Source organism: Alexandromys fortis, unplaced genomic scaffold (assembly GCF_014885135.2).
Source record: "Alexandromys fortis isolate MF-2015 unplaced genomic scaffold, M_Fortis_MF-2015_v1.1 scaffold_16, whole genome shotgun sequence".
NCBI lineage: Eukaryota > Metazoa > Chordata > Mammalia > Rodentia > Cricetidae > Alexandromys > Alexandromys fortis.
Window position 1 is genome coordinate 11,232,685 of NW_026067893.1, and position 26,052 is coordinate 11,258,736.

General features: G+C 41.8%; 1 protein-coding gene across 1 annotated transcript in view; it reads right to left on the reverse strand.

Annotated features, from left to right (window-relative positions):
- Sorcs3 (sortilin related VPS10 domain containing receptor 3) overlaps window positions 1–26,052 on the reverse strand; it is a 278,227-nt gene that overhangs the window by 138,555 nt on the left and 113,620 nt on the right. The window contains exons 3-4 of the mRNA XM_050146022.1: window positions 25,963–26,027; window positions 17,155–17,273 (exon numbers count right to left, since the gene is read on the reverse strand). Coding sequence (XP_050001979.1) covers window positions 17,155–17,273; window positions 25,963–26,027 — 184 coding nt within the window. The remainder of the gene's footprint in view (window positions 1–17,154; window positions 17,274–25,962; window positions 26,028–26,052) is intronic.

Sequence of the window (26,052 nt, forward strand, 5' to 3'; positions counted from 1 at the left end):
GGAGGAGGAGGAGGAGGAGGAGGAGGAGGAGGAGAAGGAGAAGGAGATAGATTGCTGTGAATAAAGTCCTGAAAACTGCTGCAAGAAGAGCTCCGGGTGTTGCCTTTTCCTTGCTGGTCGAGGGTGGATGCGACACAAAGTGAGTGCATGATGACCCAAGATCACACACGTTAACGATGAAGATGAACTCATGCCAGGGAACGCTGCCCCTCACTTACCTGTCTAGCCAAGGCATGCCAATTCCTGTTTTGAAAGGTTCTTTTCCTTAGACACTTCTTACATGTTTAAGTTGGATATCTTACGTAATTCCCCTGCCGTGAGAACCAGATGGAGCTCTGCTTTGTCTGGTAAACCTTGCCTTACTGTGTGAAACCCTATGGGTTTCCCTTGCTGCAGTATGTTCCAGAACCAGTACTTTCTTACATGTTTTGAGGATTTCTCATGGAGCGTGCTGTTCTATTATTACTCAGACCTAACAGAAAGTGGGTGAATTGCTTCCTTCCCTGTTTTCCATCAAACAAAGGGAAGCAGGGTAAACTTTCAATAATGATTGTAAAATGAATGTAAGAATAAGAGAGTCAAGGGAATCTGTGAATTAGTATGTTTTTTCTTTGATTGAACCTATCCTAACTCTTGGGTAGATGAGATCAAATCAAGCTGACTGATTTATCAATGTTCCTGCCATAGGGAAATGTCAGAAGCCTTTATTCTTTGACTGTAAGGCAATTCATAGACACCGTCCTAAACGCCGCTTGCAGAAAACCAAAGCATTTGCTTACTCCATCAGGCAGGTTTGGAGTTAAAAGCAAGGTGATTAAAAATTTTTAAAGCTGAAACTCTGAAATTAATAGAACTTGTGTGTGTGTCTGTGTGTGTGTGTCTGTGTGTGTGAGTGTGTGTATCTGTCTGTGTGTGTCTGTCTGTCTGTCTCTCTCTCTGTGAGTGTGTGCACGTGCGTGTGCATGTTCGCATATCCTAGTTAGAAAGGTAATGGAAAGAGAACAGACTCAAAAGTCTACTCCTCAGTCAACAACCCAGCTCCCTGCATTACCACTATGGTGGTTTTTACAACAGTGCAATTATCTTTACTAGGAAAAGCTGGGAGCTGGCGCTAGAAGAGTAGGTGTTCAGGACTTGCAAGGGAATTGAGAAGGGGATGCTTATACTGAGTCACAACTGCACAGCTCCTCGGAGTCACAAGAGATCCAAAAAAGCTACCTTCCCAACCCCAAAATGCACCAAGAAAATTATCAAGTGAGAGACAAGAGCAAGAGCAGAAGATGGATAAGAAGGATGATTTGCCATTGCCACTGGATCCTCATGTTGCACCCCTGGCATGCGTGTGTGCCACTGCCTCTGGGCCCTCATGTTGCATCCCTGGCATGGCTGTGTGAGTAAATCCTAGACATGTATATGAGGGTCATCTCTCAGAGATACGGGAATGGCTGCACTGTACTGGATGGCATTAAGCGTCTCTTTGGCGGATGATGCACAGTTTTGAATACCAAACAAGACTTTTCGTTTTTAACACAGAGTCCAATTTGATGTTAGCTGTCCGCTTGCTGTATATAGCTTTTATTATATTTAGGTATGACCCTTGTATCCCTAGTCTCTCCAAGACTGTTATCATAAAGGGATGTTGAATTTTGTCAAATGCTTTTTCAGCATCTAATGAAATGATCATATGTTTTTTTCTTTCAGCTTATTTATATAATGGATTACATTGATAGATTTTCGTATGTTGAACCAGCCCTGCATCTCTGGGATGAAGCCTACTTGATCATAATGGAAAATTTTTCTAATGTGTTCTTGGATTCGGTTTGCCAGTATTTTGTTGAGGATTTTTGCGTCTATGTTCATGCGTGAGATTGGTCTGTAATTCTCTTTCCTGGTAGAGTCTTTGTGTGGTTTTGGTATCAGAGTAACTGTAGTTTCGTAAAAGGAATTTGGTAATGACTCTTCTGTTTCTATATTGTGAAATACCTTAAGGAGTTTAACACAGAGTCCACTTGTCAGGGAGGAGATGAAATTTCCTGCCCCAGTATCTAGAGAAATTGAATAACGCCCACCTATTGTGCTGGTAAAGTCACCCAGAAAAGCTCCTGAAAAGATCAATCCAGTGCTAGTGTGAAGAAAAACCAGACATGAAATGGACTGCTGTCTTCTTTGGTCTTGTTTTAGAGCTCCAGCATCTGCGAGGTCATTGGCTAAGCTTGCTATTTCCTTAGCTAGCTACGAGACAAAGGAAGATTCTCTACACCACTGAAGCTTGGCTACCCCCACTGAAAGCGGAAAGACAGTAGAATTTCTATCACACAAAAGCGTAAGAACATTGAAAGACTGAAATGAGCTGCACATATCATACACAAATTTGGCATTAAGTAATTGTGAGGTCCTTTTCCTACTATGACAGTCTTTTCAGTTTGGTGATGGTTGGAAAAGACTCATGTGGTCAGGGAGAAAGAACACTCTGAAAAGTCATTGCTTCCAAAATTGAAAACAGCAAGAATCCCAACTATGTGAGAAATCACACACTGTGTGGCTACTTTGAACTGATGATGGAAAAACCCTTGTGCTGTCTTAGACCACGCGCCTATCTTCTGGCCAGGACTCAGAGGCTGTCCCTAATGATAAGAGGCTGTAGAATTAGCCAGCATGCATGGCCATCTTTCTTACCAAATGCATTGTCCAACCATTATATAGCCTTCTCTCGGGTATGGAGAAGCTACTGTCAGTTTCCCTAACTAATCACAATAACGCAACCTTCTCTATAGCTATTCACAATTAATCAAGGGTCCAATCAATGGGTGGGAAGTCATGCCTGGCACTGGAAACCTAGTCAATCACCTATGGCTACAGTGATCTCAAACCCAATTGGAAAACTTACTCCTACCATTTTCTTAAGTCTATTGTTTCTAATTGGATTTTAAAATCCCTCAGAAGAGTGTGGCTCATCCTCACTGAAGAAGCTTCTGCTTTTCCACAGACAAAGGTTACTAAAACAATGCCCACCTGGTCAAAATGAAGAAAGTGAATGTGTGTGGGGAGTATCTCTCCAACTGGTCCATCCACAATGCAACCCTGAATGCGCCCAGGGCTCAGAACATTGTGGAAGAGTGAACAGAAAGATGATGACAAGAGACAGAGAATCGGGCCAGCAGCTGTGATAGTATCTTCTAGACCTGACAGAGGCACCACACCACAAGATACGCATAATGACTGTCCTGTTGGAGCCTCCAGAATGCCCCTGCATGGTCTGAAAAACCCCATTCCTATCCCTCCCTCTTTCCAAACCCCACCTACTTAGAGAGTCTCCAAACAAAGGAAAGATGCCAAAAAGCCCAGGTCCGCATTCTTGACAGCTGCGACAGCTTCCTCCCCTGAAGGAGTAACCCAGGCCCCTGCTCATGAGCTCAGCTTTTGACCATACTTGGGCACAACCCCAGCTGGTGGTGGATGTGCCAACAAGCAATCATCCATCACTTACAACCTATAAAGTCTCCCTGCTTTAGTTGGGGAGGGGAGCAGTTCTCTAGCCTGGATCTCTGGAACTGGAAAGCTCGCCTGGGATTTGCTTTGCTCAAACAAAACTGTTGTTATACTTTTTCAATACAGCTTGATCTGGCTTACTGTGTCAGCAGAGAAACTTATTATCAGGGGGCAGAAAACATATTAATGACCATGGCAGTTGACATGCCAATGTGAGAGGGGGACATTTCACAAGGCCCCATTCCTAGATGGAGAGCTGCAGACAATCAATGGCTGTCCAGAGAAGAAAGAAAATCATTGTTTTAACAGGAAGCATTACAACACAGTAATAATTAAAGAGGAGGCTATGCGTTCTAGAGGTGGTGCAAAGGAAAAGTTGGGGGGTATAAAATTATAAATAAATTAATTAAAAAAATAAAATAAAATAAAAATCAAAAAAAACGTCAAAAAATTATGTAAAAATAGCTCATATATGAAATTATAAATTTAAAAAAATAAGAGAACAGTTGCTCATAGCTGTTGTGGCACACACCTTTAACCCCAGCACTGGGGAGGCAGGGCAGGCAGATCCCTAGGGTCTCTGAGTTAGAGGCCAGTCTAGTCCACAGAGTGAGTTCCAGGACAGTCATGGATACACAGAGAAACAATGTCTTGAAATAACAAAAACCAAACAAACAAACAAACAATGACAAAGGACAATTGCTCAGAGGAAAAACAATTAAGCTCCTATAAAAATAATGAGAATAACTTTTTTTCAATTATTTATTTATTTATTAAAGATTTCTGACTCTTCCCTGCCACTGCCTCCCATTTCCCTCCTCCTCCCCTAATCAAGTCCCCCTCCCTCGTTAGCCCAAAGAGCAATCAGGGTTCCTTTAGCTTGCCATACTCCATCCATCTGTACAAGCAAGGCAAAGAGTTACTGCAGAACACACAGCGAACTGCAAAGCCATTCTCTGGGGGTAATGAAAAGAAAGAATGTGAGCCTGGGCTACAACAGGTGTCATGATTTCCACAGGCCCTCATTAGATTTCTTGGGAAGACACAAGTCTTTTATTAGGCACTTGTACAGTAAAGCAGCATCTGAAGAGGGGAGATTGCCATGCATAAAAGACTGATGGTTATCGAGTGAATGAGCCTTGATAACCCTGGAGCCTCCTGGCCTCTACACTCTGAGCAGAGTACCAGGATCATTTGCATTTGGATATAATTCATGCTGAGTGGGTTGGGTGGGATTTTTCAGGGTAAAGGGAAAGAGAATCAAAAAGAACACTGGAAAAGCCAAAGCAGAAAGAAGGTAGGTGGGGGGAGAGCCACCTCTGTAGGAAGTAAGACAATCCCAGAGAGGAATGGGAAGAATATACACCATTTAAGAAGGAGGAAGTGTTAGGAGGAAGATGTCCCAGATTAGGCAGGGCAGCTAGGAGTTCTGAAGATAGGCTGGATCAGTTAATCACTAAGAAACGTTGTAGGTATATAATTCACAGGCATCTTTGGTAAACTCAACCAAAGCAATTTCAGTGGAGTGGCAGAGGCAGTCCCAGGTGGGTTAGAGAGGGAAATGGGAAAACAGACGAATACAGATGATGCTCAATAGATTGGGTGGCAAATGAAATATAAGACTTGTATAAAGAGGAATATAGAGTTCAAAGAGAGTTCAGAGGCTTTGTTGTTTAAGAATGGTAGATATTTGAAAATGTGTAACTACTGATGGACGTTTCAAAATAGCCATTAGTAATTTAAAGGAAAAAGAGATGGATTGATAATCTAAAACTAAGAATGAGAGAAAGAAAGGGGCTATGGGTGTTGAGAGCCTGGTGCCTTTGTTTCTGGAATAGTTCACTGTACCCATGATTCCGGCTACACACTAGGTACTCTAAATATTTGAGTTTTTCAAAGAGAAGTAAAGCCTGAGTAAGATCAATTATATAAGTGGTTTTTAATTTCATTTGGAGAGAAATGACCCAGGAATAGGAAACATACAATTAAGAATCAGGAAACAGAGAGGAGAACAAGCCATGTCAGGAAAACTGCTAACTGGCTGTCATGGCGGCTCAGTCATGCTGGGCTCCTACTGGAGAAAACTTCTAGCATATGAAGTTTATAGCTGTCCACCTGGTATGGAAAGGGAAGATGCCAAGACTCTAGCGGCTGACTCTTAGAAGATGCATTGTCTCAGAGGTTCTTGACGCCCTCAAGGCTTGGGACTGCCCCAGAATGGTCAAGAGGTCTCCTGTGAGGATCTAAATCAAGGATAGATCAGCTCCAGAACAAAATGCAAGTGTCCCGCCATGCAGCTATGGCAGGGTGATAGCAGGCCTCCCTCACACACAGCTTGTGACAACAGCAAGCGTGAGCCAGAAGGACGAGCAGTGGAGACGTTAAGATATCCCAAAGGTTCATGGAGCACATCCCTTCGTAAGTGCAGCAGCACTCTGATTATTCCCGAGAGCATCTTAAATAGTAGCAGTAACCATTGCACCAAGCCACCGATTTAATACATGCCATGTGCCAACTACAAGCCAACTGAGGAATTGTCCTTGGCACTGGGTTTTGAAAACACATGTGTTTCAGATTCTGGAAGTGTTTCAACTGTGCACGCCTAAAGATGACTTTATTGGATTTCTTCTGAATATTGTTTCTATCTCTTTCATTTCCCTTAAAATTTCTGCGTTGTAATAGTGTCCCTAATGATGAAATTGCTATTTATTTAACATTCAAAAAGCTCTCCCATTAAAACTGAATTAACATCATTTAAAATATCACCAAATAGTTTTCTTTGAATAATTACACTCTATTAATTACTGCCATGGGGCTTTTTTTTCCTATCAAAAAGAGAACAATTAGAAAAATCATAGCTACACCATAGAGAGAACTCTCTATCCCATGGTGATCTATAAAGTAGGCTTTTTAATAAAGTATCAAAACCTTGATGAACCAAGAGTAAGATGCTCTACTTCTTAAAAGATAATTAATGCCCAGAACACATCTTGTCTCGTGGGATCATGAGAGACTGGTTTCTTTGATGACAGCACTATGGAACTTTTATGGGAAGGTTTTATCATGCACATATGTTGAACCAGGAATTGATTCCATGAATGATCTAACAATGAATTTGGCAAAGAGACTGAGTAATCTTTCATGTGTCAGGCTTATAAAAAAATAGCCTTAAAATAGGGTGTATATACACAAAGGAGTGAGGTTGAGTTTTGTATGTGGATTAGTGACAATTCTTGCCTCTTGTAGGGCTTTGTAGTTTTCAAAGCGTTTCAAAGACATCATTATCTCCCTTGATCCTCACAACAACCTTCCAATTTGCACAGGGCAAGTGGCACGATTCCACTCTGGGGAGAAGAGGGAACGAGTGCTCTAAGAGTCTAGGGAACCTGTCAGCGGTCCCTGGCTGGAGGGTGGCCGATCCCTAATTACAGCGCAGGTCTTTAAAACCAGGACTCTTTCCCCCAAATTAGACTCCTAGCTCCCTGAGTCATGGCTTGCTTGAGAGCAGGTACAATGTCTTTTGCCTCTGTCACGTCCTGTTGCATTTACCATATCGTACGGGGCTCAGCAAAGATTGGCTTTGAACACTGATTAATGGTCAGTACTTCTGAGACATCTTGCCTTGTAAACGGAGCTACTTTTTATTCTGTTTATACACAGAATCCTTAAACTCGAACAGCAACTGGTTGGCTTGGATTTGGTGCCATAGTCCCTCAAGAAGCACCCTGCACATTTTTCTGTCCTCACTGGAAGGGGCTTCCCTCTTGACTACATCCACAGAACAGTACTGCGGGTTAGATATTTGGCACTAAATGAATCCATATCATATTGTCTGTTCCTATGGTGTTTTCATGGTGGTTTACAAAGGATCCAGGAGACTGTCACCTATGAGGGAGGGTGAAATGAACAACTTGGTTAGACTCTCACCATGCTGACTTTCTCATTTCTGTAGGACAAAACCATGCCCCTTGCTCTGCACAAATTGTTGAAAGGCACATGGGAGATTCAGAGACTGTATGTAAGCCCTTCTAGGTATGCTTTTAGGGCTACTCTTATGGATTCACAATGTTCATGAACTAAAGTATCTCTTTCTCCTGAGCATTTAATTTCTTGTATGTGACCTTCCAGGACAGTATCAAGCTCAACTAAGAGAGTGAGGAAAATGCTTTGTCCTGGGTTAAAAGCCACAGATACCAGAGAGTATGTAAGCAATGACCTCAATAGTTTGGAAGACTTTTCCCTCCTTCAAGCTTTCATTCTCTCTTGCATTTGAGCATGTAATTTGTACTTGTTATCAGTCTAATTCCTCTTGCAGTTTAGATACTTGAAGGAATACAAGAGAATGTGGGTACTAGTTTGTTCAGGGAGTGAATGAATCCTCACCTGAAAGGAGACCTCTCATGCCATCGTGGGAAGCTAGGACAGAACATCATAAAACGTACTATGAATATAAGAAGCCTTACAAAGCAGTGTTCCTGATTGTCACAGTCCCTAGTAGCTGGGGTATGAACCATTTTGCCAGAGGAATTTTGGGATAATGCTTGCTGAACTAACTATTCTCTAGAATACCCACTATAAAAGCCATCCTATAGTGGGGTAAGTGACAGGGTTTTCAACCAAATTGGCTCAGCATGCAGAAGTCAACTTGAAGTCCCTCTTCCCTATAGAGGACAGTCTGTTTCGTTTATCCACGTGGAGCACAGGCCATTCAAATAGATTCTTCCCATTAAAACACGGCTTTCTCAGAAGGATTAATGCCTTTTGATTTCATCAAGAAACCCAAGACAAGAAAGGCACCAACAGGTTAACAGAAGCCACAGCTTCTTGTACATCTTCAGCTCAAGGGCAACGGAAGATCAAGCATGAGGTCTGTCCCCTCCAGCGACCTGTTGAGATGGCCACCAGCAAGGCTTTGCCAGGCCTGACATAAAAGCAGAGGCACAAAGTGTGCAGTACCCCTAAATTTCAGGAGCTGTGGGGGACCCCACCACACAGAGAAGAGAAGACTAAGAATAGAACATCCAGGAAAGAGAGTTGTTGTTGGTTATGGGAAATGTTTTCTTTAGAGATGTGACTGAGGTGAAATTTTCATGGGAAATTAATATCATGGGGAGAAGCCTAATGGACTAATCAAATGATTCTCATTATTTAGAAGTTGATTGGGTTGTTCATTTAACTGCACCCTGAAATTATATACATACATATGGATATATGTGTATGGATATACATACATATATATATATATGTGTGTGTGTATATATATATATATATATATCTTATGCAGAGAATATACAGGCTTGATCTCACCTGTCCACAGATGAAAAGCCTGACCTCTGACCCACACAGTATTGTAGTCAGTGGCTTTTAAACACTGTTAGTGCCAGAACCCACTCACTGTTTAAGTGAATGGGACTTAAGTAAAGCAATAAAAGGAGTGAATGAAAACCTGACTTCCTCTCTTTAAGGAAGTGCTAAGAAAGCCAATGAACCTACTGTCCCACAATCCCTTTCTACTTTTTTTTTTTAATTTTGGAAATGAGGCACAATCCCAGAACACTACATGCATTTGTAGGCCCTAATGTGGTATTTTGCCTCATGCGTATAACGTACAATGCTCAAATCAGGGTACACACCCACCCTGGAAAACTCATCAAACACCCGAAATCCTCTCTTCTACCAGGTGCCATGACCACAGAAGTTGTCACAGGCATTCAAAGGTGCAGGATTACACAAGAATTGCTTTTACTGTCTAAGTAGAGCTTACTTCCCTTTGAGCAAACACTCTCCATCCCTCCCTTTCCTCTGCTCTCCCCAGTCTCTGTCAATCAATGCTCCAGCCTCCACTTCAGTGAGATCACCTATTACATATGTGAGTGAAAACAGGCAGTTCCCATATTTCTGTGCCTGGCTGATTAAACCTGACGCAATGATCTCCAGTTATATACATCTCACACCAAGTGATTCTATGTCATTCTTTTCATGGCCGAATAGGATTCCACGGGGGTTATATACTCAACAGTTTTGGAATACCACACCTATAGCTCCAGTGAAACATGCTGGTGTTTTTGACTCACTGGTGTCCTTTCATTTAGATACGTACTTGGTATTTGTTGGTCACTCGGGTTTTCATGAAATCTGATATAATGCTGCCAGAAGCACCATTTGTCTTCCAGCATGCTGGAGAGGTGAAGGGATAGACCAGGCCTTTTGGTGGGGGTTTCTTTTGCTGTTTTCTGCTGTTCTTATCATCAGAATTCTGTTTCTGATAGCATTACAAACAAACTTAAAATAGTAGTACTAGAAAAACTAAGTGAAAAATTTTCCTAAATTCATGAACCCTGAAGCACTTTATGCTAAACTTGCTGTTATCTACTTGCTAGAATTGTATAATAAATAACCTACTTCTACTAAGTTCTACCTTCAACACCAAACTCCTGAGGGAGAGTTAACTCCCTTTGGTAGAACACAGTCATTGAGGCCAGCTTTAGACTCAGGCTGAGCTGCTCTACACAGCCTTCCCCCTTTATTAGCGGTTACTCCTTGAGAGAAAGTTTCAGGGCTAGCAACCTGCTCCCCAGCCTGGTTCCTGGGATGCTGTCAGACGACAGCTATGAGTTTGTACCCTGGAGAAGCGGCCTTGTCAGTTGGCGGGTTTTCTTCTTCCGAGGCATCTTTACTCCTGGAACAGAAAGCAACCTTCACTGCCCTTGGTTTAGAAACAGATCTTGGTCACCAAAACAATCTCACCTTCTCCATAAATTTTCCTGATGCTTATTTCAGTTTTCAAGTTTATACTCTCACAAATGACCAGAAATTCACAAAGTTTCAGAAAATTATTTGAGGAAATTTTTCATTATTTTAAAATGCATGCTCAAAAATAATTAAAAATAACTGAAAGCATAAAATAAGGAAAATGAAGTTATCACAATATCCAATGACAGAATTCGATGTCAACATCTGTAATTCCAATGACTCAGAAGGCTGAGGCAGGAGAATAGTGAGTTCAAGGCCAGCCTAGCTAGACAGTGAGACTCTGTCGTTGAACAAACAACGCTGAAGAAGAGATGGCAGGAGCACGAGGGATGCTGGGAGCTACTGGAGTTGAACTCAGATTACTTCTGAGATTTTTAGGAACTCGAAAGAAAGGTCAGCCACATCACCTGCATTTGATGAAGGAAAATGGAAGCTTCTCCCCTCCAGCAAGGTCAGAGGACCTTGGGTAGAGAGGTCAGGGCACACAGGTCCTGTGGCTCCACCCCAGCACCCCACTGTCATTTCCACCCCCCTCACCTGTGCTCCCAGCCGCCCCTGCCCGCACCCCTGGGAATCCTGCACTGATGCTCATCCAGGACAGGGTGAAGGGTTCTTCATTTAGCCAAGAGCAACATATGTTTCCCACTAATGCGGCTTTCATCGCATCGCATTATAATTGTTTAGCTGCCTGTGCTCTCCGCTGGGCAGAATGTATTTTAATATATTTAAATGAATGAATAGAAACGAGTACTGAATAATACACTGGGTAATTCCTGGACAGCATTTTTTATAAAAACGCAAAGGCGCTTGACACACAGACATTTGTTATGCAGTGAGCAATTGCCAATTACCTGAAGTTGCCTTATATTGTTAGCTGCAGAAACAAGATTTCCTTGCTTGAAAAAGATAACTAGCTACGCTCCCTGAAAATAAGGACCATGTCTTATCGCCTCTGTTAAGTTCAGCCCAGTAAACACTTATTGAGTACCAGTCACTATGCGAAGTGCAGGGGAAACAAGGATGAATAAGATGTAGTCAGAGTCCTCATAGTTTACAGACCTGACTTGGAGATACAATAGAAATAGGTAAGAAGGCAGCCTTGAAGCTCCATCCAATCCAGGTGGAGGATACCAGGGAGGCTAAAGGAAGTGCTGCCTACAGCTGAACCTTAACTGAATCTTAATGACTGAGTTTGTCTCCCTAAGAGGCATCCCAAACAGAAAGAACATACAGGAAAGACATGAGTGGCCAGAGTGGTATGTTCGTGGAGACTCAAGGGTCCACGTTCATCGAAGGGTTAATTAAAGCAAGCGAGGTCTGTGGGAAGCAAAGGTGAGGAGTTCTGTGAGGCTGACTCATTGCAGGGCCCCAACAGTGGAGGCTCTTGCAGACAATGCCAAGGAATTGGATTTCGCCCCGCAGGTGATTAACAACCACTGAGGCTGGGGACATTGATTTTTATTTTAAATAAAGGACTTTGGAAGGAGTTTGTGAAGGCGCTAAAGGTTTGGTGTGCTGATCTGAGAGCAAAGAAACCAGTTAGTAAACTATAGCAACATTTCAGAAACACATGATAAGGATTTATAAATGGTTTTAAATAGCCAAGTAATTACAATGTGCCCCCTTCTCCTCATAAATCATCCTACAGCAGCAAACCAAACAAGAAAGAGCAATGCAAACTCCACACTTAATGAAAATTTAACCATGAAATACAATCTGTGTAAGAAAGAAGCTACATACACTATGTTCCAGAAGGTTCTGCCTTATGAGAAAAACTGCTTAGAGGAAAAAAAAATTGTTGAGTCATACAGAAGTGAGAATGAAGTAAGACTCATGCTAAACAAAAACAGGACCCTGATCTTTCACAGAATCAACCTCCTAGAGTTTTTGCATTTTGTGACCCAAGAGACTCAGGTCATTAAAAAATAAACAATAATTAAAAATATAAAGATACAGGGCTGGAGAGCTGGATCAGTAGTTAAGAGCACTGGCTGGTCTTCTAGAGGACCAGGGTTTGATTCCCAGCAACCCACAGCCATGGTGGTTTACAGTCACCTTTCTTTATAGTTCTAGAGTACCCTAAACATTTTTTCTGCCCTCCATTGGGATCACAAGTGGTTACACAGATATACATGCAGACAATAATGCCTGCACATACAAAATTTTAAGTATTAAAGAGAATATGAAAAAATGGTATAAGAATGATGAACTGATTCAATAAAACAAAAAAGAGAAAGAGACAGAAAAGAAATATCAGGAATATTAAAAAGTGATTATTCCAGGAAGCAAACCAATTGTAGCCACATTTCTGTAATTAAAAAACAGCTGTATGACAGTTGAAAAAAAAAATAGCTCAGCAGTTGAGAGCGCCGATTGCCCTTCCCGAGCAGCTTGGTTTGATTCTGAGAACATACATGGTATTTCACAGCCGCCTGTAACTCCAGCTCCAGGAGATCCGAGACCCTCTGCAGGCACCAGGCAGCCACACAGACAGTACATATCCATAGATGCAAGTAAAACACTACATATCTGATACCTGACATTGTTTTCTGACCTCCAAATCCATGCACACACATCTGTATTTTCATACACGTATTGTACATGAGCACACACACAAAGTAACCTGTACATTTAGACCACGTCAGTGGAGAAGAGTTTTAAACAGAAGTTGAAGAGGCAAGGGACACACAACAAGGAGGGGAAGGGGGATTGTTTGTTATTGATATCATTGGCAGAGGACGAGACAGAGGAGGCAGAGAAGTTAAAATATAATCTGATCAAATTAAGAAGTTAAACCAGGAAAATTAGACAGAACGGCCCTCTAAATGCTGATTCATGCACAGTACAAAACTGTTTTATCTCATTTTGGTCAAATTTGGGGCGGGATGAAATGCTGTCTTCATTCTGACGATTTAGTCTCACACATTCTGGGTCCTATAGGAAGAGCACCCAAACCATGAAAGTGAAGTGAAATATGTCTTTCAAGATATCGTAAAGGAGCTTTTACGATAATAAAAATGAAGAAATTGAATCATTAGAATGAAAGAGACACATTTCCGGGGATGAAAGAGTATGGTGACCACAAGGCATACACAAACATGTAACTGGTCAAAAAATATGATGAAAAATTCCAGGGGGAGGGGCTAGCAAAAATAAACAAAGTGGCACTCCTCGCCCTAAATGAGAGCCAGGAAAAACACAACAAGACATCTCAAAGAAGGGAACCACAGATTGCCCTGACCCAGCAATAGTCAGGTGCTCAACAAGCCAAGTTCACAGGGGAAGATCTCAGCGCGTGCTTTGTAGACCTCGAGAAAGCAAGAATTACTTGTTTGCAAAACCTCCATCAAAGGACAAAACAGACAACTGAGAGCTAAATGAGGAAGCTTTCCTCAAAGCCTGATGAGGAAAGGTAAATAAATCCACCTATAAAGCCAAGATAAAAACCAATGCAGGAAGGGGGGGGGGGCACCGGAGAATGTGCATGTGTTAAGTGACTCAAAAGGCAGCTATCCTTTTGAAAGGGAACATGGCAGGAAGTCACTACACAGCCCATTTCACACCTTGTCCACAGTGCGTCACAAAATATTTAAGTCTACCAAAGTCACATGCTAAGGCAGTAAGGCAAAGACTAGAAAATTCAGTAACCAACTCGAAGTGAGAGGTGGAAGGACTAATGAGAAGAGGGAAAACAGAAATGCAGGTAGCATACTGGCTTTGTCATCACTCACAAGAAGAAATCAAAAGAGGCTGCCCAAAAACAGAACTTTGGGTATTCTGTACACAGTTATATCCCTAAACTATGAAGTTAAAATTTAAATTAAAATATTCAGCTCTATGAAAAGAACAGACGGGAAATTAAGGAAGGCAAACCATAATAACGAGAGTCTTAAGCCACCATAACTACACCCTGAGCACCCACTGGCAGAAGCAAGGCTTATGTGTCATTTCTAAAGAGGCCAGTGGCACAACTCCTGCGGCGGGGAAGGGCTGACCAAGTCCCAGTGGGAAAGCCCTTGACACATGGTCTGCTCTGCGTGGAGCTTGAGTGTAGGCTGGTGGCACCCTCTATAACTTCAGTTTTCCATAGTTGATGGAGTCAGGAGTAGTGCTTAACCTATGTCTATTTGGTGGCTGAAGAAATTCAGTGTTGCCATTTGCCTTGTGAGCAAAACTGAATCAAGCAACAGAGCACTCCACCACCTCTGTGCCATTATCTTTCAACTCCTAGCTGTGGTCCTATTGGCTGGCTCCTTCTCATCTTCCTGAATGTCAATATGGGTGTGCTCTGGGGACCAACGGTTGGATCTTTTCTCTTTCCAGTCTTTTCTTACTCCTTTGATTTTCTTTATGGTTTCCAAATATTATCACATATAGCATGCAACCTTTCAATTTGTATATGCAGCCATAGTAGCCCTAATGCCCATCACATCGAATCTCTGGCTTCCCACTTTACCCCTCCATGCAGGGTTCAAGGAAGCCAGGCCCAACACATCTAGCTGTTTGTTTCCTATCCCTCTGCCCCAGGTCAAGTCATCAAGTCCTAGAACTCAACAGCAATGTATCCCAACATCTGGTCCCTGGCTTACTTTTATCCATAGTATCCACCGTCATGTGACACACGTTATAGAGAAATGAGCTTATAGTGGAAGATAAAAGGCATGGTACGTGTTCATAGATCACCACTGTTCCTGCATCAGTGTGGTGCTTGACATAGCAGAGTCCTAATGCAACCCATGGTGTGGGCGCTACTGCTGACTTCTTTTTATAGAAAAGTCAAACAGATAAGTGGGATAAACCAGAGCCTGAGAAACTGCTGAACCCTAAAACATCCCCCCCGTATATGTGTGCAGGTGATGTGTTTCCCACAAAAAATAATTCCAATAATTCAAGAAATTCCTGTATTCTTTGTCTTAGCCCCAGCAGCTCGAGGAGGGACCACACATGTACCTGACAATGAATCAAACCTTACTGAAAACTGCATACAGCCTCACCTCTTTTAAGCAAAGTGAAGATTTAGGATGATTAATTTAAAAAAATCTTTGCTTATAGTATAATGAAGAATAGTTTTATAATTTTTTTTAATAAAATTGTGTATCTACCTGAAAAGTTACAAAATACATTACAAGACACATTGGGCAGAGGAGACTAAGTTTGAAGGCTTGTTTCCAAAAACAGTCCAGCCACATTCATTATACACAGCATTAGCATTAAGAAAGGACAGTCAGTTTGGTAAATTCATAAATCACCTCATGCTCCCAAGTTTAAAAATTTTCAGCAAAGATAAAGAAAAAAATCACCTTATGTGGGGACAATGGCAACGGGAGTGGGATGGAAGTAAATATTCAAGCCAAAGATGCGGCAAACAAGATGCAGATTCCTTCAGTTTGGTAAGAGTAAGGGCTATGGCTATGCTAGGTTCTGCCCCAAGTGAACCGGAACTGAGATGTCAGCTGGGGTGTGGCGAGAGCTATTGAGCACAGGCACCTATAGCACCTGATGGAGGTGCTCACGGACCTGAAGGCATCGGGATGTGGAGACAGTGCTGAACCCCACAGGAGTGCCCAGGCAGTAGGTCCTGGCAGCCAAATGCATCGGGTCAAGGAAAACACCAAGAGTAGTAGCTAGCGTTGCATATTTTTGCAGGGTTTGTGTTCAGTGAACACCCATGAATGAGACAATGTTGTTGATATCCCATGACTTTGAAAATCAATCCTGAGATGCTGACTTCTCCACTCTTTCAAGTTGATTTGGGGTGGCAGGCTACTTCTCCTGAGTTTCTATCAACACAACAGATATTCACTTGCATTAAAATTTTGCAGGGCCAAAGGTGAGAGACGTAAGAATTTAAAATATTGTTCTTCCTTCCAGTGTACAAAATTTGATTTGGAAAGGAGAGAAATCTGTTCACTTTGGTAAAAGAGAACTCTAATAATTCATGGGCTAGCGATCATGATCTGGAGCTATAAGATGCATGCTCACAGAGGAGATGCCATTGATGGGGACTGAGAGGCTAAGGATCAGGCAGAAAAGTTCATTTAGGAGCAAACTCAGGGTAAGGTCAAAGTTTGAATTTCTTTTGGGAAATCATTTGTCAAACAAGTTAGAGTAAGCAATGGAAAAGTAGGTTGGGAAACTAGAGGTTGCCATCAAATGTCAAGTTTAATAAATCAGTCTATCAGCTATCTATCTATCTATCTATCTATCTATCTATCTATCTATCTATCTCTATTTATCTATCTATCTGTCATCTACCATTTACCTACCCATATCTCTTTCTCTCTCTTCCTTTGGAGTGTTGCCTTTTACTTTCCCACATGTTCCCTCTATTTTGTATCTCCTAGAACTACAAAGTGGACACTGCAAAACTCAAAGATTTCATTTAGTTTCCTCTAACAGTCGACTTCTTGCAGGAAAAGACTTGAGCGTTGGACATTCTAAAAAGTATTAAGCTCAGGAAGGGGAAGGGGCAACTTGGTGAGCTTTAGACTTTTCCAGAAAGCGAAATCTGGGGATGTCTAATTCATTGCAGGATTTCACTTCCAAGTTAGACAAGCCACTTTAGACAGAAATAGAACATGACTTTGATAAATTACTTAAAGTCAAAGCCCATTAGACATTTGACTCTTAATAACCTCCAACCCCAGCCTAACCATCTCAAGACAGCTCTGTTACCGTGAAGTGGCAATCTGACTGAAGAATTCCCTGGGTAAGAAAAGTCCAAAGGGTAGAACACTGACCCGGAAAACCTACAAAGTGCAGTCTGGAGTCGCTCTAGTGCCCAGCACCACAGAGTAAAGGACAATGTCCCTGCTCCACGTCTTCATATCCTCAGGAAAGCCACTGTTGTGTTCTAGCAGGCAGCCACTCTCTGTCTCCCTTCCTACCACCAGCTGCACTAAGAATGCTCACCTGGATGAAGATATATTCATCCTGGACGACCAGGGAACTAATGTCGATGGAACGAGCAAAGGGGCCGCTTCGAGTTGTCTCAGCGCATTCCTGGATCCTGCAGGTGAGGTAGTGGGCATCTGAAAGAGAAGGCAGGGTGGCACTTAGCAGCAGGGTAAATGACTAGCCAAGGCCCTAGACGCACACAAAGATAGACATTATGGGGAAGCACAGACAAGTGATTTCTAAAACAATAATGAGTTCTTACTTTTTTATACAAAAAAAATTGAAGTTACTACTCCCCAGATGGGAGTAATTCCTAGGTTAGTTAAGAGGCTGGGGAAAGAGTTAATCTCATTTACTACTGGTAAAAGAATAAATTCACTTAGTTTTTTGAAGACATTATCAGGAATTGACATGCACATGTTTTTTTACACCACTAATTTTAATTCAAGGAACGTTTCTACAGAAAGTCTCAGATATTTTTACAAAAGGAGTGGTGGGAATATTCACTGTGACGTTATCATCTACACCAAAGAAGAACTGAAAATAAGCCAAATGTCCACGAATTAAGGAAAATTTGAATGAGCTAAGATATAACACATGATAGAGTGTCATGCTGCGATTGAAAGATTTGGTAGTTACATATGTGCCAACAGATGTTTTTCATGTGCATTGCTTTCCAAACTTTTGAAAATGCAAATCCTATCGTGCACAAGTAAAACCTAGTTTTTATGACTTAAAATATGTCTTTAGGTACACAGCTCTGTGCTACAGTTATAGAGGAGTGATTTCAAGGCCTCACATGAACATTAGATATGGTTACTTTGGCAATGGAATGAACTTAAATTATTATATTATATTATAATATTGCCTTTGATTTTTGTATAATATACATCCTTATTATGTTTGCAACAAGAATACATTCACTAACTACTTACCTGAAAATTGTATAATTATTTGTAAAAGTAAATCTGCATTTATAACAATTTCTGACTCCTAAGAGCATCTACACATGACTATAGAGCCATCCAGGAAAACAATGTTTTCAATTTCTTTCTCCTTCAAAAAAATCTACAAGAGTTACTCTGAAGACATCAACCTATAAATAGCCTTAAACATGGTTATTGTTCATTTTATGGAATTTTAAGGTAAAACTAAAATAAAATAAAAATAAAAAGTAGATTTCTTTAAAACTAAAAGTAGAAAAGATTTTTTATTTATATTTAATTTCCCTTTAATGTTAAAATAACAAAGAAAGTTTGTTTTGGGGGGGTCGATCATCAACAATCTATAAGTATAGCTCTGACATGACAGTTCGGGCCTATGATCTCAGATAGTCAGGAGGCTGAGGCAAGCAGATCACAAGTTCAAGGCTGGTACAGGTCTTAATGAGACCCTTTCTCAAAATACTTGGCTCTAGTTCATTCTAGGCAAGCTGGCGTTGAGACCTTCTGGATTTCTAAGGAAAGCTGCCTGTTTATTTTTAATGCAAAATATTCTGATTTTTAGCTTTTGACAGGTAATTTAAATTTCAGGTGTAGTACAGAACCACTTTGTGTAGCTAAACAAACAAGACTACAGTCCAAATGCGACCCAAGAGTGACTTCCTTCCCACCTGGGTTCTTTCGCGCATCCCAGGCCACCTCATGAGGGACACAGGCATTTTTGTAAGCCCTAGACCCTGACCCTGGAGGAAGATCAGGCTTCCAGTACTTTGGAGGGTGCATTGAGTGTCTCCTCTCCTTTGCTTTTGTTTGTACATGAAGCCAAGAGTGGCCTGGTGTCCCACTTCCTGCTGAGCAGAGAGGAGAAGACCAGGCTCCCAGGCTGTGCTTTGGAGCAAAGGGTCTGCCCACCAGGGATCTGCTTGCACACATACAAGCTCACTAATTTGTTCCTTAAATAAAGCATCCAAATACAGCAAAAGGCGGCAGTAAACACATGTGAAGAAATCACAAATGCCAGCATGACAACCTGTGTCCTTGTCAACCGTGTCTCAGAAAGCTCTTCACACGGGTAATGAAAGGGTCACGTGGGAGGGACACTCGCTTCTACTCATGGAGAGGCTCATTCTTCCCTGGCTATTTACTATGCTCTTTCCATCTGAACACCCTGAAAGAAGAATCAAGTCTTTTCAAGGCCACCCTAAACAAAATCAACACCTACCCAAACCTTGGCCTGTGACAAGCAGGAGACAGTGCCAAACGCATCCTACTTCTTGGCTCTGGCTCCGCTTGCCACTGTGCTACATGGAATGACAGGTTCAATTTAGCAGGACACAAGCACAAAAATGAGTTGCTGAAATCCACTTAACATTCAGAGACCTTGCCATCTTTAGCCAGACTCGTGTACTAGAAGTCTCAATGCCTTGATTTTCCAAAACCCAAAGACACAATAATGAGCGCCATTGTTCCCACCACCTGATGAGACTCAGTGGGAGAGAATGGAGAATTATCACGCAGTCCTGGCTACCAAGCAGAAATGATGGAGGGTTTACAGCAAGAGTTTTGGGTGTCAAGGATGAGCAAGAAATGCCGTTTGTCTCGGGTTCTGTAGATCTCAAGTTGGAAGTATAATGATAGACTCACTAAATAAGGATAAATATGACTATATGTAAAAGTTCTATGCTGAAATCCAAAAGGACACTTACCATACACTTGAAAATCTCAAAAAAGCTTCTGATAACCTGGCCCTATCAGCTTGTTTGTCTATAATAGTACCAGGTACCAGACATCAGTAGAGACTTAGATTAATGGATCGCCATGTAACACTTGAGGGCATGGCCAGTCCAAATCCTGGACTTGCTTAGTGTTAATTTCCCCTGGATGATTAAGAGCGCATTTCATCTGGGAGTGGTCAACAATATAAGATTGTTACCAGGATTCAGTATATTATGCACTAAAATGCTTACCATATCGTTGAACACAATTTTTAAAACTGATAAATGCCAGTTATATTTGACTGCGAGGAAAACGGAAAGGAGCTTTGGTTATATACTCCAGTCATAGCAAAGACGCCTCTGTCCCACTGTCAGGGATGAAACATGTAAACTCATATCCTGAGTTTATATTGATATGGACATCCTTTAAGTGCTAGGGAGATGCACGAGAGAAAAATGCATGCCTTTCATGGAGAAAAACGAGAAAAAGAGAGGGGCGTGGTGTTGAGCTCAGCCTGTGGATGGGAAAGTAATGCGATGTGAAGAAGGAATCCTGGAAAACTGAAAAATTCCGTTGGACTCCAGTGTAGGCAATGCTTCTCACCCATTCTGTCAATCATGCGTGATGGATGACAGACTGGATCACACCATTATTATTGAGACTAAGTTTTCTGTTCTTTATTTGAAACACTCCTAAGTGAAAAACAGCAACAACACACACACACCTCATTTATATACCCCCATGAGAAAACCAGGTAGATTTTCCCAACGGTGAATGCTTTTGACTAACATACTTCTAAATGTAAAAACATCTTTGTTGTGCATCCTAAGAGCTGGTGTGGTGACTGCTCCATTAACTAAAAGTCACAGTCAAGCAGTGTGTCCTCTGTAATATGAGCAATATGAAGTATATGTACAATGTACAGTATATGTACAATAGAAGGATCTGCTTGGTATCTGTGGAATACCTGGTCCCATCTCCAAGTATCTGTAGGTACTATAGCAGGATGTTTAGGGAAGGCCTCTCCTATGCCAGGCTGGGCCAGTCTCCAAGCATCCTCACCTACAGCATAAGAGCTTCTTGTGGTGTGAAGGGCTGCCTTAGATGGATTCACTCATTTCTTTTGTACCCAACCAAGGTACACAGGGAAGCTGCAGGTGTCAGCCACTCGCTGCTATTCTGGGAAACAGAAAACATGAGTTCCTCTTCTCCAGGATTTCCAGGCCAATGGCAGAGACAGCATATTCACAAATGAATGCGCCCTGGATTTGTGCACAAGCATCCAGGAATTTGGGCAGAGAGGTAGTCTAACACCCTCAGAGCCTTGTTTCTTTCTGAGGAGGCTGCATTCCTGCCAGGAGCTGTGTAAGGCTCAGGGAGACTGCTTTTATCTTTCCATATTCAGCAAGGTGAGCTTCTCCTCTATACCGAGAAATGCCACAGTAAAGTCTAGTGTGGGCTTTTCCGGGCTCTTCCAAAAGAGTTACCTCCTTAGAGCAGCCTATGGCTGTGAGCATCTTTTCCTTTCTTTGGCTGACTTTCTAAAACTGCACTAAGCAGTACTTAAACAGAATTGAATTCTATTAAAAGCCTATACATTTTCGTTATGCTGAACTATATAGTGGCTTGTGATTACACTTTGCCTTTGAGATTACTAAATATTCAAACTTCCTAAACATCAAGCCTCTTGCCACCTCAGAGAAAAGAACTTTCCATGATTCGCTCAACTTCCATCCCTCTGGGTAATATACATATTGTCAGAAGTTGAAAAAGTGGATTAAAATTTTGAACAAAAAGCAAATTCAGCTCTTCAGGTCTTTTCGTGAAAAATACCCAAGAGCTGTTTATTTTAAATAACAATATTACTCTCAAATGCAAACACATAAAAATAAGCAGATTCAAGGGGACTCTGGAAACTCCTTTAGTTTCTCTAATCCTATTTGTCCTTGACTGGAAAGTGGAGCTAACCTACTTATAGGAAGTGCAAATCAAAGGACGTGACATTGATGGAAAGGCCTAATTTAGCATAAGAGGCACAGTGGATACTAAAACTAAACAAAAACAGGGAGTTCCCACCTCTTCTGGTGGGCTTAAGACTTTCAAGCTTTAGTGAAACTTCTAATACAGAAAAATTCCAGCCATCTCTGCCTTTGCATGGCACAGGGGACAAGCTGAACAAGTTACAGTCATTCAAACATCATGGCAATCTTGAAGGACTTCATTGAGAACTCTTTCTAATTCTCATGGAATAGTCTATCTCTGAATATGATGGTTGTATGATGCTGGAGGTGGTGCCGATAATGATGGTGGTGCTGATGATAGTTGTCGTGGTGATGAGGATTGAGGAGGCGATGCTGGTAGTGATCATGGTGATAACAATGACAAAAACAGTAGTTTAGAGTGTTCATTCTCAGTTGGAAAATATTTTAGGATTGTGTACATTCACTTATTTAAATCTTACAGCAATAAGGAATAATACTACAAGGAGCTGTAACCCTCAATACATCATTATCACCACCCCAGGTTTTTAATGTCTTCACTAAGTTGCCAGCTGATTGAGAGATTTCCCTATGTTCCATAGCTGAGACATTAGGCGAATGACAAGCTGGGGTCTGAGCTCAAATAACTGATAAAAATCTGTGATCCTACGTACTATGTATTTGGGACACAGAAGGAAAAAATGAGTACCTAAATTCCAGTTTAGACCCGCGCATGTTATTATATGTTGACAACTTAGAAAACGATGCTGAAAAAACAACTCTTAAAAACATCTTAAAATAATTCTGAAATATTTTTAATAAAATAAAACTGTGTACCCAAATATAAAGTAGAGTTTCATCATACCCACTGCAATTGAAGCAAACGCCCTTCGTCTACAGATCCAGTGACTGAGCTGCCTCTTCTTTTCATCTTGGCCTCTGAGTATCTAGAGAGTAGTGGAGCTCTAAGACTCAGTGATCTATAATTCCTGCCTCTATTCCCCTCCACCACGTCTCTTTCCAGGTACAGTAAAAGACTTCCTGTACTCACTGTACCTGGCTGCTATACAAATGAAACTACTGATACACTTTGAAGTCTTTTAGATAGGCCCATTGGAGGGCTAGCCCAACTACATCATTCAATGTCGCCACTCAGCTGGAAGAAGCCAGCTAAGCCATCACCCAGCTCCACCCCATCAACTAGGATTACCCCATCAGAAGGGAGAACGTTAGAGTAGCATACAGTTCCATTAAGGGAAAGTTCCTTCTGCTTCTCTGGCCTGGGTGAGACCTAACATTCCAGCTGGTCCAGGTCAACCACCTGGCCAAAAACCAAACCTAGGTAGGCAGGCTCACATTAAGTCATGCTAAAGGTATGAGCAGAATCACTTTGAGTTTAATAGGAGACTGTACTTTTGCCTCCCAGAACCCCAGCTCATGAGGGCAGTCACTGTGAGCCACTGCGAGGCCCAGCCAGGTTTGCCCACCCTCCTGAAGCCTGGGGTGGAAAGTCACAACTTTCCCTTTCTCTGTCTCTTTTTATTTAGATGTTACCCAGAATCTAGGTATGTTTTTCTGATATTTTGGGCTTCTTTACTTTTTCTCCAAAGTCCCCCTCCCCACCATGTTGCTCCCTGAAGTCGACACTGGCTTAAACAGTACGGCATCCTTCCTCTGTACCTCTGTCCTCCACCTCCCGGCAGTCGCTGAGACTGATAGCTCGCCTGCCCTGGGAGTTTTACTTTTCAACTCTAAAATTGTCCTTGAGCTTAAAAATAAAATAGTATTGGGCTTTAGAATGGCTTACAAGTTACTGAATAATGAGGCTTAACAATTTCACGGGGACAAGAGATGGTGGCACAAGCTGTACAAGTTCGGATTCTAGAAATTCTGGGAATGTGAAGACAGTTAAAAATGTCTGACAATGTCCAGTTATCCTTGCCACCATGTCCTCACAGAACCCCTTTCTAGCTTGTGCCTGGCAGTTATCAGTGAGGAAGAGCCCAATATGACATGAAGTCACCCGTGGCATTGTTGGGTTTGTTGTCTGCAGAACTGAAATCTGCCTAGCAGCCAATTATGCTCCACAAGAAGTCCATTGTTAACAAATTGATTAAGGCGACATAAAGCAATAGAGGAGGTATCACAGTAAGGACAAAAACTCTGTCCAGGGTCAACTAATTTCTAAACAAGGCAGAAGGCACATTCAGTTTCCCTTAATGTAATGCCTTCTGGATGGTGTAGTGGGTCCTAGCAGGACGTGCTCACAAGTTCTGGTCCTTTCATGGGTTCTACAACTTCCTCTGCTATTGGTCAACCCGGAACCTGCTGAGCTGAACAGGAAATGGGCAATATTGTGTTTCAGAGGACATCACAGGGGAATTAGGATTCTTTTCCCCTGTTCTCACAGCAAAAAAGGCAGTAGAATCCTGGATCCAACTCACAGGCAGACGCTTGTCCTGTTGGGTTTTGATTAGATGTTCGCATCTGTTTCCAGCCTAGAAGATCTTGTGTATTAGGATAAAATATATTTTCATCTAAGTTGGCTTTATTTTTCCTTTGAAAATATAGCACTACATGTATGGCAAATTCTGGGAAGTTAAGTATTATAATTTTTATAAAGGCTTTTTCAGATTTATTAGATAGATAGATAGATAGATAGATAGATAGATAGATATCATATATGTTGAATACCCATGGAAGCCAGAAGAGAGCATTTGATCGCTGGAACTGTTATTACATCTATATGAGCTGTCATATGGGTGTTGGGATTCAAACTCTGGTTCTCTGGAAGAGCAGTCAGTACTCATAACCACTCAACCATCTCTGAAGCCTCATGTAGGGTTAAGCCCAGCCCATTGGGGGCGGGTTTGCCTGGGGCTAATGATTACCTATAAATCTGCCGGGGGGTGTGTGTGTGTGTGTGTGTGTGTGTGTGTGTGTGTGTGTGTGCCCACCCTTCCCTTCTGCTTCCTGTTCTCTGCAGGAACTGTGGTACTGTAAGTCTATTTCTTCATTAAAGCTGTATATATTCTTTACAATTTGTCTGCATTCATTTACGCCGCTACAGCCTCAAATAATGCAATTTTTATAACAATTGGCTTCACACAAATTCTGTGTGAGATGTATACAGCCACACATGCTACAATGAGGTTGCTGTTTTCTGTGTTGATCTTTTTCAGGTCTTGTGACTGTGACTGTAACTATCCGTCCTGTGGTTTCATGAGTACATCAGTGATGTCCTGTACTAAAGACAACATTTCACAACACTGGTTGTATCCTTCAGTTCCTAAATTCTTTTTGCCTCCTCTTCCACAATAGGGCTGACAGTTCACACTCCACTCCATATTGAAGAGTCACTGGCAGCTTATAGACACTTGGCCAAGGGAATCATTCTCTTTGGGGGTGTGGTCACTTGTAGATCACCCATGTTCCAGTGGATAGCTCCATGCCCATGTGTATATGAGCAGCATTAAATTGACTTAGTGAGTTATAAAATAAAATAAAGAGGCATGAAGTTGGAAGGGGGTATGTCAGGAGAGATCTAGGGGGAGCTCAAGAGGGAACTGGGAAATAGATATGATACCTCATTGTATACATATATGAAATTCTCAGCAAATAAATTAAGAAAAAAACCCAAAGGTTAAATTCTTGCATTCTTGGGGTTCCATTGTCATAACAGAACCTCTTGTTTGCACAGATACTGTAAGACCAGTGTATTTCACAGTCAAGAACAAAGCCTGGCACATAGTAGGTCATCTTTAAATCTCGGTCCAATAGATGAACATTATTTTCGCAAATAACTGCTCAGTTACTTTTTCTAGAAATCCTGTCCTTATTAAGGGTTCATTTGTTAAAGCAAGTGGCCCCTGAGAGCCGCTGTGTGAGTATAAAATGCCCTAATGAGCTATGGAGACCAGCCTTCAAAGATGATAAGAAAATTTTAACAGGAGAAGCACAATGCATCACATTAAATCCCCCCCCCCCCGAAAGTTCATTCCTAGGGGTTCATTTCAATGAAAGTCTCCCATTGGACCAGAAGTCAATTCCTCTACTCTGGGAAATGGGAATGGGTATAGCAGTAATGGAGCTTGAGGCTTTTCATCTTCCCGAGTCATTAACATGCAAATCAGGTTGGAGAGCCCTCATACAGGTCTCTGGCATAGTGGGACCAACACAGCACTCACATCCATCGGTGGTCCTCACTTCCATGTGCACCAGGTCTGCCTCCTTATCCAGTCCCGACACCGACCTGGGGAAGAAAGGGAGAAACAGGT